This window comes from Rhamphochromis longiceps, linkage group LG2 (assembly GCF_057381845.1).
Source record: "Rhamphochromis longiceps isolate RC_006_pf linkage group LG2, R_longiceps_female_GT1.1, whole genome shotgun sequence".
Lineage (NCBI taxonomy): Eukaryota > Metazoa > Chordata > Actinopteri > Cichliformes > Cichlidae > Rhamphochromis > Rhamphochromis longiceps.
Window position 1 is genome coordinate 40,272,276 of NC_140558.1, and position 16,135 is coordinate 40,288,410.

The 16,135-nt window shown below is 40.1% G+C and overlaps 1 protein-coding gene across 8 annotated transcripts in view; it reads right to left on the reverse strand.

The window, feature by feature from the left end:
- diaph2 (diaphanous-related formin 2) overlaps positions 1-16,135 on the reverse strand; it is a 378,860-nt gene that overhangs the window by 92,880 nt on the left and 269,845 nt on the right. For all 8 annotated transcript variants that reach the window (XM_085428909.1, XM_085428893.1, XM_085428885.1 and 5 more), the window contains one exon: positions 12,269-12,393. In XM_085428909.1, the coding sequence (XP_085285035.1) occupies positions 12,269-12,393 (125 nt within the window). The remainder of the gene's footprint in view (positions 1-12,268; positions 12,394-16,135) is intronic.

A 16,135-nucleotide genomic window follows, 5' to 3' on the forward strand; every position in this document is an offset into this window, starting at 1 on the left:
TAGCAGTAATAATACAATAACATTTATGACAAAAATAGTTGCTACAGTCCTCTTTATAACCATCACATCAATTAATATGTATTTACTGTTTATCACCTGGAACAAAGGCTTATTAAACAGATGGATAGTGTACAAGTTGGCCACATTTATAAATTACATTCTAAAAAATTCGATTTCCTCATGCAAAGTGTAGGAATAGAGCAATGGAGTACATGAAAATAGATTTTTATTGCAAAAGGAGCACCATGACCTTGTTCACAGAAGTTGAAGAATATAACCGCTGCATCAAACAAGCTTGAGGCATCATAACCTCTGCTGTACTATCCATCACAAATGTGCCTCAAGAGCATAGAGCGCATGGAAACTGCAGTCAGTCATTCAAATGGCTGAAATAATTCTTTATTTTGCTACATCGGGTTTCAACTTGCCTCTAGAAACAATATGGAAACCTTTCCGACCAGTTTTCAATCACAATTATAGATGGCATAATCTGCTCCCTACAGATGAAAATGCTGTTCGATTGGACTTTTACAAAAAAAGGTTTTTGGGTGTGTTGGTAAAAGTCGCGACAAAGTGTTACGGTGGAACAACACTTTGTCACCACCTTGCTGTGTTAAAAAACACTAATGGATGTGTCCTTTCAGTTAACCTTGCTTGCTATCTATCTTGTCTTACAAAGCTTTCAATCCAAATCTTGGATATATAAAAGTGTCCAAATGAAGTGTACAAAGAAAATGATTGGAATATACAAGAAGAAACATTAAAAAAGGGAATATGCGTGTTTGAATTTTACTTTTGGGATAAGCAAAAGACACAAAACGCATTATGAAAAGCTTACGTTTTGTTGATCAAAGTGTTATTTAAAAAACCTGTAAAACATTTATACCTATTTCTTGCCAGGTACTGTCACAAACCAATGACACAACAGCTCCTGGGATATAACAACAACAACAGCAAAACGTACATTTTAAAATGTTCCAGTCTGCAAAATTTTGAATAAAAATTTAATACCTCCTATTTGTATTTTCAATTAATTTTGTAAGCTCTAAAAAAACAAAATCTGCAAAAATTCGAGGACATTTTTTCATATTTTTCCGACCTGCATGAGGGTCCTTGAAAGTTGCTGTTGAAAGAAAGTTATATTTTGTCGCTACAGTTCCTAACCAGTGTTTTTAAGTTATGAAAGAAAGCTGCAACACATCAAAGGAAAAAGTCCAGGGATCAAGTATAAATCGTCAACACAAAAAGTCATTTCAAGGTCAAGGTACTAGATGCATCTCACACAGTCCCATGCTGTTAAATTGCACGGCTTAAGAGGCTAAAAGAATACACTGTGAGTGGGATAGTGAGAAAAAGACAGAAAATAGAAAAGAAGATGGAAGCCATTTAAAACATTTTTGCAACATGTCCATTATTATTTGAATATCTTTGCTATTGGAGTTAATCCCAGTGGGTTCAAGGATTTTATCTCCTAAAATGATATCGCATCATCCATCCATCCATCCATTCGCTTCCGCTTATCCTTTTCAGGGTCGCGGGGGGCGCTGGAGCCTATCCCAGCTGTCATAGGGCGAAAGGCGGGGTACACCCTGGACAGGTCGCCAGTCTGTCACAGGGCTAACACACAAGGACAGACAACCATTCACACTCGCATTCACACCTAGTGACAATTTGGATTAACCAATTAACCTATCCCCACAAGCTGCATGTCTTTGGACGGTGGGAGGAAGCCGGAGTACCCGGAGAGAACCCACGCAAACACGGGGAGAACATGCAAACTCCACACAGAAAGACCCTGGCCTGATGGTGGAATTGAACTCAGGACCTTCTTGCTGTGCGGCAGCAGTGCTAACCACCGTGCCACCGTGCTGCCCGCATCATCCAATGAAAAAATACTGAGGACTAACAAAAGGTCCCACTTCACAGAAAACTGACCTATTAATCATCAGCCCAACCAGAAGGACTTTTAGGGGACAACTTATCTCAACCTATCATCTTATGCAGGGATGAAACACACCTACCAATTAACTGGTAGTGTATTGTTAATAAAAAATTAATGAATAAATAACACAGCCATGACTGTTGCTTGGACAAGAAGTATATTAGACCTGTTGATTAAAGCTGTAGATGCAGTTGGTTATACTCCATTTGAGTAACATTTCTCACATATTGCTGATTTGATTTGATTCACCGCAAATAAGTAATCATGGTATCAATATACAGTTACCTGCGCATCTCATATAACAGTATGGTCTGTCATTTATGGCAATCTATACCAGATTAGGGCTGTGCGATGTGAACAAAATCTCATATCCCGATATAAGAATTCTATCGTCCGATAACGATATAAATCACAACAATGTAACATTTTCTGTAAATTCTGTGAATCTCGACTTGCGTGAAGTGTTTCCAGCTGTGCGTCATGTAGCTCGAGTTTTAACCGATGCTGAAACGATACATTTTTAGACATAAGTTGTAACGGCCGCCGTTTTCTTTGTATTTATTACACGGCGTGCTGCGGGGAAAAGCCTGTTCTAACGTTTGACTCTGAGGTTTATTTTTTAGCACCTGACAGCTCTTTTTTTGCTTCTCATCCGTCAATAATACGTTTTCACGTGATTCAGTTTATTTTGAAAAGTCTCAACAGGATCTTGAGCTTTATTGTGAAAGGTTTATGTGGAACATAAACAAACGGACACGCGATGCTGTTACCGTCGTTGTTGCTAACGACAACGCATAAAAACAGGCGCTTGGTATTTTGCGACACCATGAAACAAACGATAGCGTAAAATGAAACAATAGACGTTTTTATATCGTCATCCGATATATATCGTTATATCGAACAGCCCTATACCAGATATATTAAGTTTAAAAAATAGACTCACAGAACTATTTCAAGTCACACTTTGCATGCAAGCACCTTAAACTAAGTCAGTGACAAAGAAGAGGCGCAGCACATTGATTGGTTCAATTGACAAAACAACCAGTCACTGCCTGGGCACATTTATTGGCCTGCAGAGGCACATTACTATGTTCCCTGGCATTTGTTTGGCTTACTCAATCATAGGGGCATCAGTGCTTACCGATCGTACCGAACAAAGATTTTACTGTCATTTTAAGGTCATGCAGATTTTAAAGATTAACCCTGTGCTTTGTGAACACTTACATTGTAGGCAGGAAGTCATACATGCCAATTAAGTCTTCAGACATAGCTGTCAGTACTGGTTAAAAAGTTTTAATACAGCAACATGATCAAGGTCTTTTGTATAGAAAATCAGCAGTACCTGCATTTTTGCCTGAATGTGACGAGGTAGCATGGAGTTACAAGCCTCTCAGCACATGTCATCAGCAAAGAATATCCTCCAAAAGCTGGAATTCAACACGGTGTTTTGACAATTCTGTCTCGGCCTTGACTGGCAGTGAATGCCAGCCAATCCCCATTTGAAATGCGACAAGGAAAAACAAAGCCTGTCGGAATGAGTTGGTGAGATGTCTACTGAGAGCCACATGTGGTGAGAAAGAGAGTTGGGCGAGAGAGGGAGTGAGAAAGAAAGAAAAAGAAGCGAGAGAGAGCGAGAAAGAGAGAGCGATGAGAAGAAACTGTTCCTTCTCTACATGACTCTGTCCCTGAGACAAACGTCATGCTGCTCCCCCCACAGTGGGTGACTCTGACAGGATACTGTCTGTGCAGCACTCCCCCTCTGTGTGATTGATGAGCCTCATTTTGCCAATTAATGGAGAATCCCCTGTTGACTACCATCAGATTGCCGTTTGTAACTGTTAGTGTTTCTGACTGTCACAGATTCATTTTAATTAGCGATCTCTTTCTCCTCCGACTTTTCTATTGTGTCTCAAATTTGCAGAGCTGAGTGCACAGTGACATGCCAGGGAAATGGCCCACTGTGTTATTTGCTGTCATTAATTTATTCACAAAATGCACTGCTTAAACTGCTGGAGACAAAATCTTCCTGAAAGAGTCAACTGTAATGTCAAACATATAACGAATCTTATGATCAATTAGCAAATGTGAAGCAATTAGTGCACTTTATTTGCATAATGAACAAGTAATTGCTCTAAAGAAAGCAAATCCAGTCAATAAGTTTGGCAAATGATTTTTGGGGTCATACGTACAAGCATGCTGCCAGAGAGATGTCCCACAGTCATGCAGAGGCAGCGATCCGTGGGTTTTGTCAGGGGAGAGGAAAGCTAGCCACAAGTTATAAATCAATAGAGACCCAGTAGCAAACAGTTGTACAACAATATATCCCTTGGACAGCAACAGCAAGAAAGTAATAACATTACTCGGGGACAGTAAGTACTCAAACTTTGGAATGATTTACATTTTGCAGTGACTTTAAACCTGCATACTCTGCTAAGGATACTCAGGCCTTTTTGTAGCAATTAATACTACAAAGTAATATACTGGTCTACACTGGAATAATTAAAAAGCTTTGTACAAAGGTTTGCTTTGTGATCTACTTGCCAGCATTAAAAGCTACTTATTTCACATATAAATTCTGCTATAGTAGATGTAACATTGCTATTAGTTGTCATATAAGCCAAGTGAATAGACATAACAAACAGTTATTCAAAACATGCAAACCATCTTTTTTAAGTCAACCTATGTCATTTAACTCCAAATGTCTTATATTGTGTGTTCACATGAAAACAAAACAAGCATTGTACAACCTCAGTGGCTCAAATTTACTAGACAAATAACTCTAGTCACGTTTCCCATCCACTTGCATTTGATAGAATAATTTGCCAACAATGGGCCTGCCATTTACCTGAGTCTCCGGGATTTCATTAAAACATCAAATGAAAGTGAAATCATGAGCCATGACGGTAGAGAGCGGGGATGGCTAAGCAGAGAAGCGTGGTTGGTGTCTACTGCAGGATTAGAGCTCAGCAACAAGTGCTCAAGGGGGGCTTTGCATCAAACCCAGGAGCCCATGACAAATGAGGGCGACTGGGCCTCTGTCTATTACCCTGCACTAAGCCCAGGCCTTTTGGGGAAGTAATGAGGTGCAGATTGAAGCCTCTGCCACTGGGTCCTTAGCCTGGCTTTCAGTAGAGCAGAAATAATCAGCGGAGACCTGGGTCAATAGTGGCAAAGCTATAGAGCAGCTGAGCAACGCATGGAAACATGATGATAAAACCGATTAACTAAACAAATCATTTTCTATTCAGAACATGACAGCTTTTTATGATTAGTACTTGAGTCTTTGTGCTATATGTGAACTTTAAACAAACATTATAATAAATGTATTCAGCAGGGATGCAAAAAAGTGATTTGGACTCCAGAGAGTATGCCGGAAACCCAACAGGATACAACATACCGCTGAGGAGACCCTACAAGACTGATAGGGCATGAGGGCTTATCAGTCCACAAGTATATCCCCAGTACATCATGGCGGTACCTCCCATACTCCAGTACCACATCCGTTCCTGCATCTAGAGTCTACAGTCCAGGGAGTCTATCAGCAAGCTTACTCTGCTGGTTAATGAAGCTGCCACATCAGGCCAAGTGTCACAGCCTAACAAGATACTGATTGGCAAACTCCGAGGAAATTCTCTCGTATGACTAGAGAGCACAGAAATGGTCTGGCAGTAAACACGACTGGCGACAGAAAAGCCAAGTGAAGCACGATCCTTTATGTTGACAATAATCTGTGTATTTCTATTTTGCAATTTGTAATTTGTAACTTGACTACATTTATTTTGGATTTTCCATTAACTGAAATTATTCTGGTAGCTTAGAAAGATGAAATTCCAATACGACATTTTGTTTACATTGCATATAAATGTCATTAGAGTCTTGTGTTCTTGCATGTAGAAAGTCACATAGGTCCCATTGGTATAAAAGTGTTTGGCAAGTTCCCAGTTGACACATTATGGGTGTCACAGAGTGATGTTACTGATCATGTTACCAACAACACCTAAGAGGACATCACATTGACTTGCATTCATTACCTGGATAATTAACCTAACTACTCCTGTCTAACCCTAACAGAAACTTTACCATTATCTTAATTTTTGATGTGTAAGTTGCCGCGTAACCTAATGCCATTTTAAATATCAGGATTAAGACATGGATACACGTTCTTTGCAGTCAGTGATGCAAAGCAGTTTGGAACCCGTGTACATCACCGAATGCTGAGTTTCAGACCTTGTGAAGTTTTATATTTACTTCAGTTGCTTCCTGTTTTTCACCTACAGTAAATGAAAACCATATTCAGCTGGTAATCAGGTGACTGCCATTAAAGAACTATTTTTTCCCGCCTGGATCCACCTGTATTGTAAAGTGGTTTTGAAGCGTTTGACTAAATCTGAGCAGAAAGTAAAACACCTCAGTGCACTATAGCGCATGTTAGCTATTAGTCTATAGAAATAGTGCCTACACTATTTTGAGATCCCTCCCCAGACGCCTTAACGCCCACTCACATCCTGGGCCATCTGACCTCAGGAATTCGCATGATAAGGTGGGGCCAGGTTTCACAATGAGCTCACCCGAAACTCTGGCTGATTGTGACCCACACCCAGTTTCACACCTTGGCTCAGGTGATTAGAGGATCATCAGGGGGTTCTTTGTCCCTCTGTGGGGGGAAACTCCCACTAGGTTTAAATCTGGGACTCTCCACCATTTGACCTTAGAACTGAAGAAGCTTCTCGGAGGTGAAACGTCTTCAAGCAACTAAAGAAGTCCAGACGCTTTTCTTTGCAAGCTCCTTTGACTACTATGACCTGGATGACTGAGAACCTTCACAGACATACACTATTTGTCTTTTTCTTAAACACACTAATAATTCAGCAACACCCATATTTATAAAGCTCAGAAGATAAAAACAAATGCAACAACACATGTTATATTTCATTCATAAACCTCTTCAGAAATATAGCTTTTTATCTTGTTTTTTATTGCAGCCTTGCTCTCTGTAGACCAACAGCACCCAGTGCAGTGCTGGGAGAACAGTGAACATCCCAGCATTGATGAGAACAGCTCGCACAAGAATGTATACTGTTTATTTTGAACAGGGTTCATACTTCTATGGAGAAGCGTGCTGGCATCTTGAGAATTATAACACATTTTCACAACTTTTTGCAGCTCAGATAAGTCATTTGTCTGCTTGTCAAAAATCAGTATGTCTGCTGAGATGCCACGTTCAAAGTGAGGAATTACTATTTATTCTTGTGACTGACTCATTCTTTCTAAATCTGAGTGGTTATCTTTATTTATTTGGACATTTACATTAAGGTGCAAGGCACACTAGCAGAACTAAAGCACGCAGGGAGCACTGCTACTTATTTACACTTGTTTCCCCTGAATTTTGGATAATTAAAAGGCTCCGTGGTTTATCTGTGTTTTAGCTAATTGGCCACACAGTTTACAGTGAATTTCATTAGCAAAAGAAACCACTTCAGTTGGGGTGGCGGGGTGGGCCATGAGGGGCTTGGAGGAAGGTGGTGATTAAGAGAGGGAGCTTATTTGCAGCGAGGGGGGTGGGGTACTTTTGCTTTAAACATTATACGGAGCTACTCAGCGTGTTGCCACCAGCATGTTTTAACCCAGTTTTATTTTACACAAACATACAGAAATAAACATGATGATTCTCTAATTAATCTGACTTACATACTGAAACACATAAAGGTGTAATGAACTGTGTTAACTTTTCCAAACAACACTTACACTGTCTAGCATAAAAACGCAAAAAATACACGCTAACAAAAAACAAAACAAGTGAGGGGTATTTCAAGCTCACCCTCTATAACAGAACAACTGCTTCACTAAGAGGCATTTATTAACCTTAAGTGTGTGGTGCTGATGCAGGGGATTTCTGCACCTGTGCAAAAACCTAGCCTGAAGCCAACAGAGTGTCCAACTGTTGCTGTTTTGACAGGGGCCATCCATAAACACACTGCGGTGAACTTCTTCCTTTGAAATGCGAACTAAATCAGACTGAAGACTAAGAGAACAACAAAAAGGAGGTACCTGTATAAATGCATCTGTCAGTTTGTATTAGAAGCTAGCCCCGGGACTGGAAAAAACAGTGTCTTGATTAGAGGACTAAACTGGTTTGAGAAACTCACACTATTATCTATGTGGGTCCAAATCCTAGGACTTCAGGCTCTCTAATCACCCAGAGGTGTCAATAACTACTGTAAATAAGTATTGCTGTTCAATCGTCACTTGTTCTTGTTGGGAAATTATCAAGAGAGGTATGGATGTGGGAGGAATTCTACCAATTTGAATTATCTCATGATAGTTTGGAAAAATCCTTCCTACAGGGAAACAAATCCTTTTGATTTCTCTAAGACTCAGGAGTCCAGACTGATATCTAAACTCATCAGTATGACAATGCACTCCTCAAGACTCGACTATCTAAACTTTGGGGTAAAGTAAGACTATTTTCTTATTCAACTAATAACACAGCCATGTACAATAGCTTAAAGGCACACAGCTCTATTCACTTATCCTTGTGAAAGAATTCAAAAGACGTTTCACTGAGAAAACTCAGTCACTGTGTAAAAATGTGACACACGCAAAAACACAGATATAAAATACACTAAAGATTCCCCATAGTATAATATAAATAGCAGATTTTTAATTTCTTAGTCAGAGGACCATGTTATTTTTTTGTATGAAGACGCAACAGTGATGTTCTGTGATTATTGCACTCTGGGAAGTAAAAGGTTAAACTAAATATCAGTAGTTTGTGTTAAGTCATTGAATACAGTACACAGAGATGTACTGGGCATGTCAAGGTATTCATCAGGGTCCACTCTGGTCTCTCATCCTCCCCACCAAACCACCTCTCTACATCAATATTCTAGCATGCACAATCTCATCCTATTCTATTTTATCATATTCAGCAGCAAAGTGCAGCGTGCATGTGTGTGCACATCATAGCGATAGCCTCTCTGGTGAAATAGGGCTCTCTGGGGGCTTGTGTCTCAACTCTACAGCCTTTGTGAGCCCCCATTACTTCTGACAGATAGAGATCACAAAACTGCTGAACAAACACCCCATTCAGTAATTAGCATACATTACAGTAATGGAAAGAGAAAAATGTATCAGTAAAGCCAAATGAAGTGCTTCCACCAAGTTAGTTCTGGCTTCTTAGTCTTCGTTTTCCTCTTTGTCCTATGATTGAGATCTGGTGGCCATTTGAATGCACTGAAGTCAGTGTTAAGCTCAAGAAAGAAGTTGATTTGATCTTTGTGTCATGTTACCCTGCTAGAAAAAAATGATGACATTGTGGTCATAAGGGGATGCACATGATCAGCAACGACACTCAGGTAGGTGGTGGCATATTAAGGAATGATACCGGACGCTTAAATTCTCCCTTAAACTAGAGTAACAGAGGCAGGAGTTTACCAAAGCCAACAGGACCCAAGAGACAGTCCAGCACAAAGTAACAGGATGTAAGCTGCAAGCTGGGACAGCATAAACTGAGAGGCACAACCATGTAGCTTGAATAGTGTGCAGGAACATCTGTGCTGCATATGGACTAGAAGTCCCAAAGTACTAGAGGGAGACACCACAGAAGGTGGTCAAGAACATGGGCTGAAGTCCCATGAGACTTCAAGTTCCAGACTGACAAGCAGTTGCTGGCCAACCAAGCAGACACAGTGATGGTTGATAAAAAGCAGAGGACTGCAGTTGTGATAGATGTAGCAATTCCAGCTGACAGCAACATCAGAAAGAAGGCGCAAGAGAAAATTGAGAAGTACCAGAGCTGAAGAAACAACTGGAGCAGATGTGGAAGGTAAAAGCCATTTCAGAGGTAATAGGACTATTAAGAGCTTTATCCCTCAAAACAGATGAGCAGCTCCAGCAGTCCAGTCCAGGCACAACATCAGAGGTCTTTTACTGGGAACAGCTAAGATATTGTGCAGACCCCTAAAACTCCCAGGTCTATGATAGAGGACCATTATTTCTATGTAACTTTGATTATACAGTCTCGAGCGGGGTATCATGTTGAAAAAGTCCATCTATTTACCTCTTTGTTTTACCTCTTTTTTTTATCAAGTTGTCACTACACTTTTTAAAACCCTGCATGGTTTTTTGCTAGTTAAAGATGAAAGACATACAGACTGGAACAGAAGCATATGTACTCACCTACACATCCAATGTAAATTACCTTCCCATTTTCTCTGCATCTCTCTCTAGCACACACACACAAGCACACACACACAAACGGAGTCTGACTAATTCATCACAGTGCCCAGCCGTCAAGACAACAGAGCTTCACTTAACTTTTTCAGGGTTGCTCAAGCATCAAATGCATGACTTTTAGATGTTGTTGTTCTTCCATCTGTCATGCTTCAAGGAACCAACATCCTTTTCTTTAATCCCAGCATAAAGTTTAAAAAGGTATGTTTCCCTTGATTGTGCTATCTTATGTACAGCAAAGGAAATGTCAACCCCCAAAATACGGCCCTGTATTTCACACTGTCACTGTTCCAACACTCGGCATTAAAGTGCCCCCTAAGCTCATAGCAAACGCTGGTACTACAAACTTCAGTGATTCAAGCAGTCTCCACTTTCAATCTCTCCTTATGGTCCATATGCATGTGGATTCATTCCATCACAATGCTCATTTACACAAAACAGTCCAAGATCTGATATCTGAGGAGATTTAATGTGGTAGCAAAATCTGAGAAAAGAGCTAAATGAACACAGACGCACACAGACACATACAGGCAAAGGTTTCCCTCTGTATCAGACCCCCGAAATCAATTCTCGGAATGAACAGTGCAAAACGTAATTTACTTCGACGTCCTGATAATATGCACTGTGCTACAATAAAACAACATATATATATATTTTATAAATCCTAACATGTTAACACAAAAGAATGCATGAAATACTGAAAATCACATCCTTCTTTATTCTCCCAGTTATTCAGGAAGTAACTTTATAATCAACGATGAATACAACACTGCAAAATAAAATATAAAATATAACCATGTCATTGTTCCAACCTTTAGCAAAGTAAGACACAAAATCTGTTTTACTGCAGTAAATCTGTATGAGCGTCATTCCTAGGACCACAGCATGGTCAGGTAGGATGGGTAGGGGTGGGTGGGTGTGTGGGGTAGGGGTGATGTTTCAGGTCATCGCCAGCCAGTTTCTCTTTGCCATTCTCTGGGGAGGAACTCCAGACAGTGAAAAGGAACCATACTGCAGTACATCTACACTTCTCCATTTCCTCTCACTCAAGCCTCTAGTTCTCAACGGAGCCTGGGAATCAATACTGACATTGGGGGAAAGAGCAGCTTTCTTGCCTGCCTGCTCTGCTTCATATAGTAGCTGCCGCCAGGGAAGCCTCTGCATCAGTTTTTTCTTTTTTTAAATGTAAAAATGTAAATGTCCATCTCTGGTTTGAAGAGATTTTTAGGGACTATTGCTCTCGTCCCTCCAATTGTGCTGATTTAGCCTAAATAGATATCAGATAAAAGGAAGTAAAGATAATGTTATATGTTAACTTTTGTGTGAGCCCCTAGCATATGGAAACACCCACTCATGTTTTAAATTACTCGAGAGTAATCCTTTCTTTTCTTTATAACATTAGAGACAAACATAGGCTATCCTGCTGACTGCTTCACTGTGTTTTTCCCCATGAAAGGCACCTTAGCCTCAGGGTATTGACAACAGACTTGATTTTCACTATTGATCAAACCTATACAGTGAGAACCTTTCCTCTCAGAAAGGGCATTCAAGAAAGTGCAGAGACATGGCTAATTCAATTTGGGACTAGAGATGCTTGGGTGTAAGTGAAACACTCTGTTATCAAAACAGGAGAGGTGTCATGAGAAAAGAGTTCGTGGATGGCTGTGTGGAGAGGTTTGTGGTCGGCCAAAAGATGAAATCAGGAATAAGCGATAAGTTGGTGTGAGGGGCCAGAGTCCCTATTAGAGGTCCCCAGGGGACAGGCAGCAGTGGCAGAGTGAAGTAAAAATAGCCACAGGCATGATTTCACTCTTGGGACCCAGGGAGGACTGAAGAGGGAGATCTGATCAGCGTCTCACAGCAAGGCAGCCAGATCCATTCCCCAAGTTCCCTAGGGTGCCACCTATCACACCAAGTGACTTAAACTGCTTACCACAGCCAGGCTGAACACAAACAGCACACACCTTTGCCACTGCTCGCTACAAAATAGGACAAAGAATGTCCTAATATCGCTCAAAGCGAATGCTGTTAGGGAGCAAATTTACGTCCAAACCTGTGTATTGTCTTGGAATGAACACAATAAAAAAAGGATATAGACATCTTTTCCACAAACTTATCTTGTTCATCGGCTGTTTTGGGGAAGTTTTCGATGTCATTCTCAAGCCTCTGAATGTGCCGTTCCATGTTGGTCAAACTGCTTTTTAAGATCTCGGCGGACACTGTGGAAAAGTGAAAACACACACAATAAGCTGGTTAGTATCAACAGTTGAGCGGGCTCTTGCTCCATATAGGAGTAACCCATGATGAAAACAACACATCCCTGAAAACGTTAAACATTTAAACAAACATATCTACCGCAGAGGGAGACCGATGTGACATACTGACTCCACATAATCCATCTGCGTATGGCCTAGAAAAGTGAGCACGAGTGGTAATGTGTGTGCACATTGGGTGTGTGTGCCTGTCTGCAGTGGCTCATTAATCAGTCTGTAATCACTGCTTGCAGAGTTGCTGTGGAATCCACTATATTCAGATCAGGCCTTTCAAGTAGAGACTTCAAACAGCATGCAGTGTCTTAGGGGATCAAATGGGACAGGAGCATGGATGCAGTGGCATGTTTAGGTTCCTGTAAAGGGTTTAGTTTTATTGACACACAAATTCCAGTTTGCTCAAACTGAACATATGTCATGTTGGTTAAATGGTATTGCCCAGTTTGAGAAAGGAAAGAAAAATAGGCTGATCAGAAAGCCAGTAACTAACTTTCTTTAATATCAGAGGAATGAGGAGATGGTATAAAGAGCACATGACTAAAAGTATCTCTGTTTATTTGTTTTTATTTAAGCTGGCTTTGAGCTTCCTGTACACTGTAAGCCCCGAGCCTTTTGAGAACTAAAAGAGAAACAGTTGACAAAAATACTGTACTGTATTGAGAAGAAACATCTTTGTATAGGAGTAGTTAGAAGTGAAGCTGGTAGTGAACCTACGTGAAAGAGGGTTCGTGGGTCAGCTAAACATGGGTTTATTTTACTTTCTGAGGATATGTAAGTTGAAGCTACATTCATAAAGTCACTGACTGGACTTGCACAACAGGAAAGGACACGAGGTCACAAGAACTTCTGGGATTCTTCATCTTAAGAGTGTCAGCTTTCATTCCAGTCTAGCTTTGATTTTTCACAATGTTGACTAAACACAAGCAGATGAAACTACCTACTCGGCAGAGTAACATGTATCCTGCTGATTAACAGGTCTTGCCAGCTGATATCTTATAGGTTATATGTTATTTGAATGGGCCATCCAGTTCTACTTTGCATGAACTCGTTATTATTTGTTTCAAGTACAGATTGAATACAACAACCCAGGACAACTTTTAATATTTGGCACCACTTTGACATCTGCTGAGTGTTTACATCCTTTTGTCTGTAACTGAAGAGAAACAGAAAGCTGTGGCAGGTCTCACTGACATAAGGGTCAACCTTGTCTTGCTTTACATCAGTTCCACAGCTCGAGTTTGTCCTCTCTCATTTTCTGACAATAAAATTGGATAGCAATATTTTGGATCGCATGCACTATACTGTCTGACACAAACACAAAGGGTATCTAAGCTGCATTTCCATTAGAACACACACCCATACACAGAAATTGCCTATTGTGATTGGTCTAGAAGCAATGCAGTGAGAGTGATGGGTGAGGTCACTGTCATTATTAGACTTTTCAGCTAGCTAGCTGGGTAGACTGGGAGACTCACAATCCCTCCTTCTCAATTCTGGTAGAACTGACTCCTGGGAATGACACTGAGAAGACCACACTATCACATAGTCTGTTTCTCGACTGATAGGGCCCCTGAGATCCACATGTGCTTGTCACTTTGATCTCAGACTTACTAATGGTGAAAAAGGAAAGCGAGCAGTGGACAGATGAAGCAAGAGGCAAAACAATTAAATTCACATCAAGCCACTGGGAATGCGTTTGTCATTTGTTATGGCTTATGATAGTTTTTTTGTGGATTGAGTGACAGTACTGACTAATGGCTTGGCTGAAAAACTGATCATAGGAACCAAGCATAGTGTTTTTTATGAGATCAGAGAGGGGTCATAGGAATTCAAAACAGAAACGTTAACATGGGAAGTAAACCAGATGGGAAACAAGTGAAACCCAGCTACATAACAGATTACTTGCATACATGCATTTAGCATTAAATTTGTAGCTGTAGGCCACTTTATACTTTTCATAAATTTGTATATGTAAGTAGAAAATCCAGCATTGATTCTTATGGGATGTCATTAGCTACAGTGATACCTTCTGTACGCTGAATACATGTTCCAAGTGGATGAGTGGAGAAATAAAGAGGGCAGGTAGGTATATATCATACACACAGAAGCGAGGGATGAGTGATGTGTGGCGATGTAGGAAGAAAAGAGAAAGTAAAGAAAAGACAAAAGCCATTTTAAAGCGATGCTCTAAGCTGTATGAATTACAGAGTGAGGGGAAAACTGCGAACGACATCCTTAATTTATTGACATGAGCTCGGTAAAACTGGCCATTGCGGCATTAGTCATTCCTCAGAACAAAAGGCAGACAAAACGTATTTCATCGCGTTTTGCCTTGTTTCCCTCAAATAAACTGCCAGGGAAAAATACTGTGTAGCTCACGATACCAAATCAACCGCTATAATGCGAAGATGTCAACCTTCTATTCAGTCATCTGTTGAGGGGAGCAATTTTCATTTTGATTTATTGACAAATAATACCAATCATTCAACTAATGCTCTTGCAATGCTGCCAAAAGTTACAAAGGAAATAGAGATTTATTTTGAACATCGCTGCCAACGCAGCATAAAAGATCAAGTTTTAAATAATCTAAAGACTTATGAAAACAAAGACAAATGCAACATAAATCCTTAAGAGAAGGTCATTGATAAATACATTTATTCCTTTAGCAAAGTAAGTGTATGTTGGAGAGGATATGACACAGGGAAAAGGGACACACAGAAAGGATGCACAAACACAGACTGCATAAAAGCATTTTTCAATTTTATATGTTGATTAGGTTTAAAAATGATCTCTTAATTAAAATATATCTCAAAAACTAATGACAATCCGGTTGTTCAGTCTGACGTCACTAGCCGTGTCTGGGCCTAAACTCCGCTGCAGGTCCATATATCAAACGATCACTATGGCATTACTGAGAGTTGAAAAACTGTCTAAAGTCTTTCATCTTTAATAAAATGATCAGCGTTCTGCTCTACCAGGTGTAACAATTGAGTTTAACTAACAGGCATCCATGAAAACGGAATTTATGACATTTAACGGAGTTAGAAGTTAGCAGGGAGTTAGCTCGCTAGCTTCTATCTAAATACAATATAGCATGTCCTGGCTGCGGGGTTTTGGAAACAAATTAAAACGTACAGCTCTGTTATCACTTCCAACATAAATGAAGACAGAAAACTAAACAGCAGTGACGTTTGTAGGGTTACTGAAGTTTGGCTAGCTGGTATATAATGATATGCTACGTGACCGCTAGCGACACAGCTATGTTAGCATAATATAAACAAGCTAACTTTTTTTCCACTCGATAAAAGTTAACGTGAGTGTTCTCGGTGGTCAGGAACAAATGTAATCGCATGGCAGGATGCTGTAAAAGGACCAAACTTCAGCCAGGAGAACAACTGAGATAATCCATCCACAATACGAGGTTAGTCATTCATATACTGCTGCATGGGCTGGGCTGTAGTTACATCCTAAGGTTTTAAAAACTGAGCTTAAATAAATGATTAACGGTAATAAAAGCCGAGGGAGGTCAACAGTGATCACTGACTGTTTTAGGAGCTTTTTGAGATCAAATAGAAGAAAATACAAAACATTAAACATGTTAACAACACAAAAGCCATATTAAACGCAGACTACTTTAGGCCCGGAAGTAGGATTCGTCACGTCATCACTTAATAATCGGATGAGTATAAAA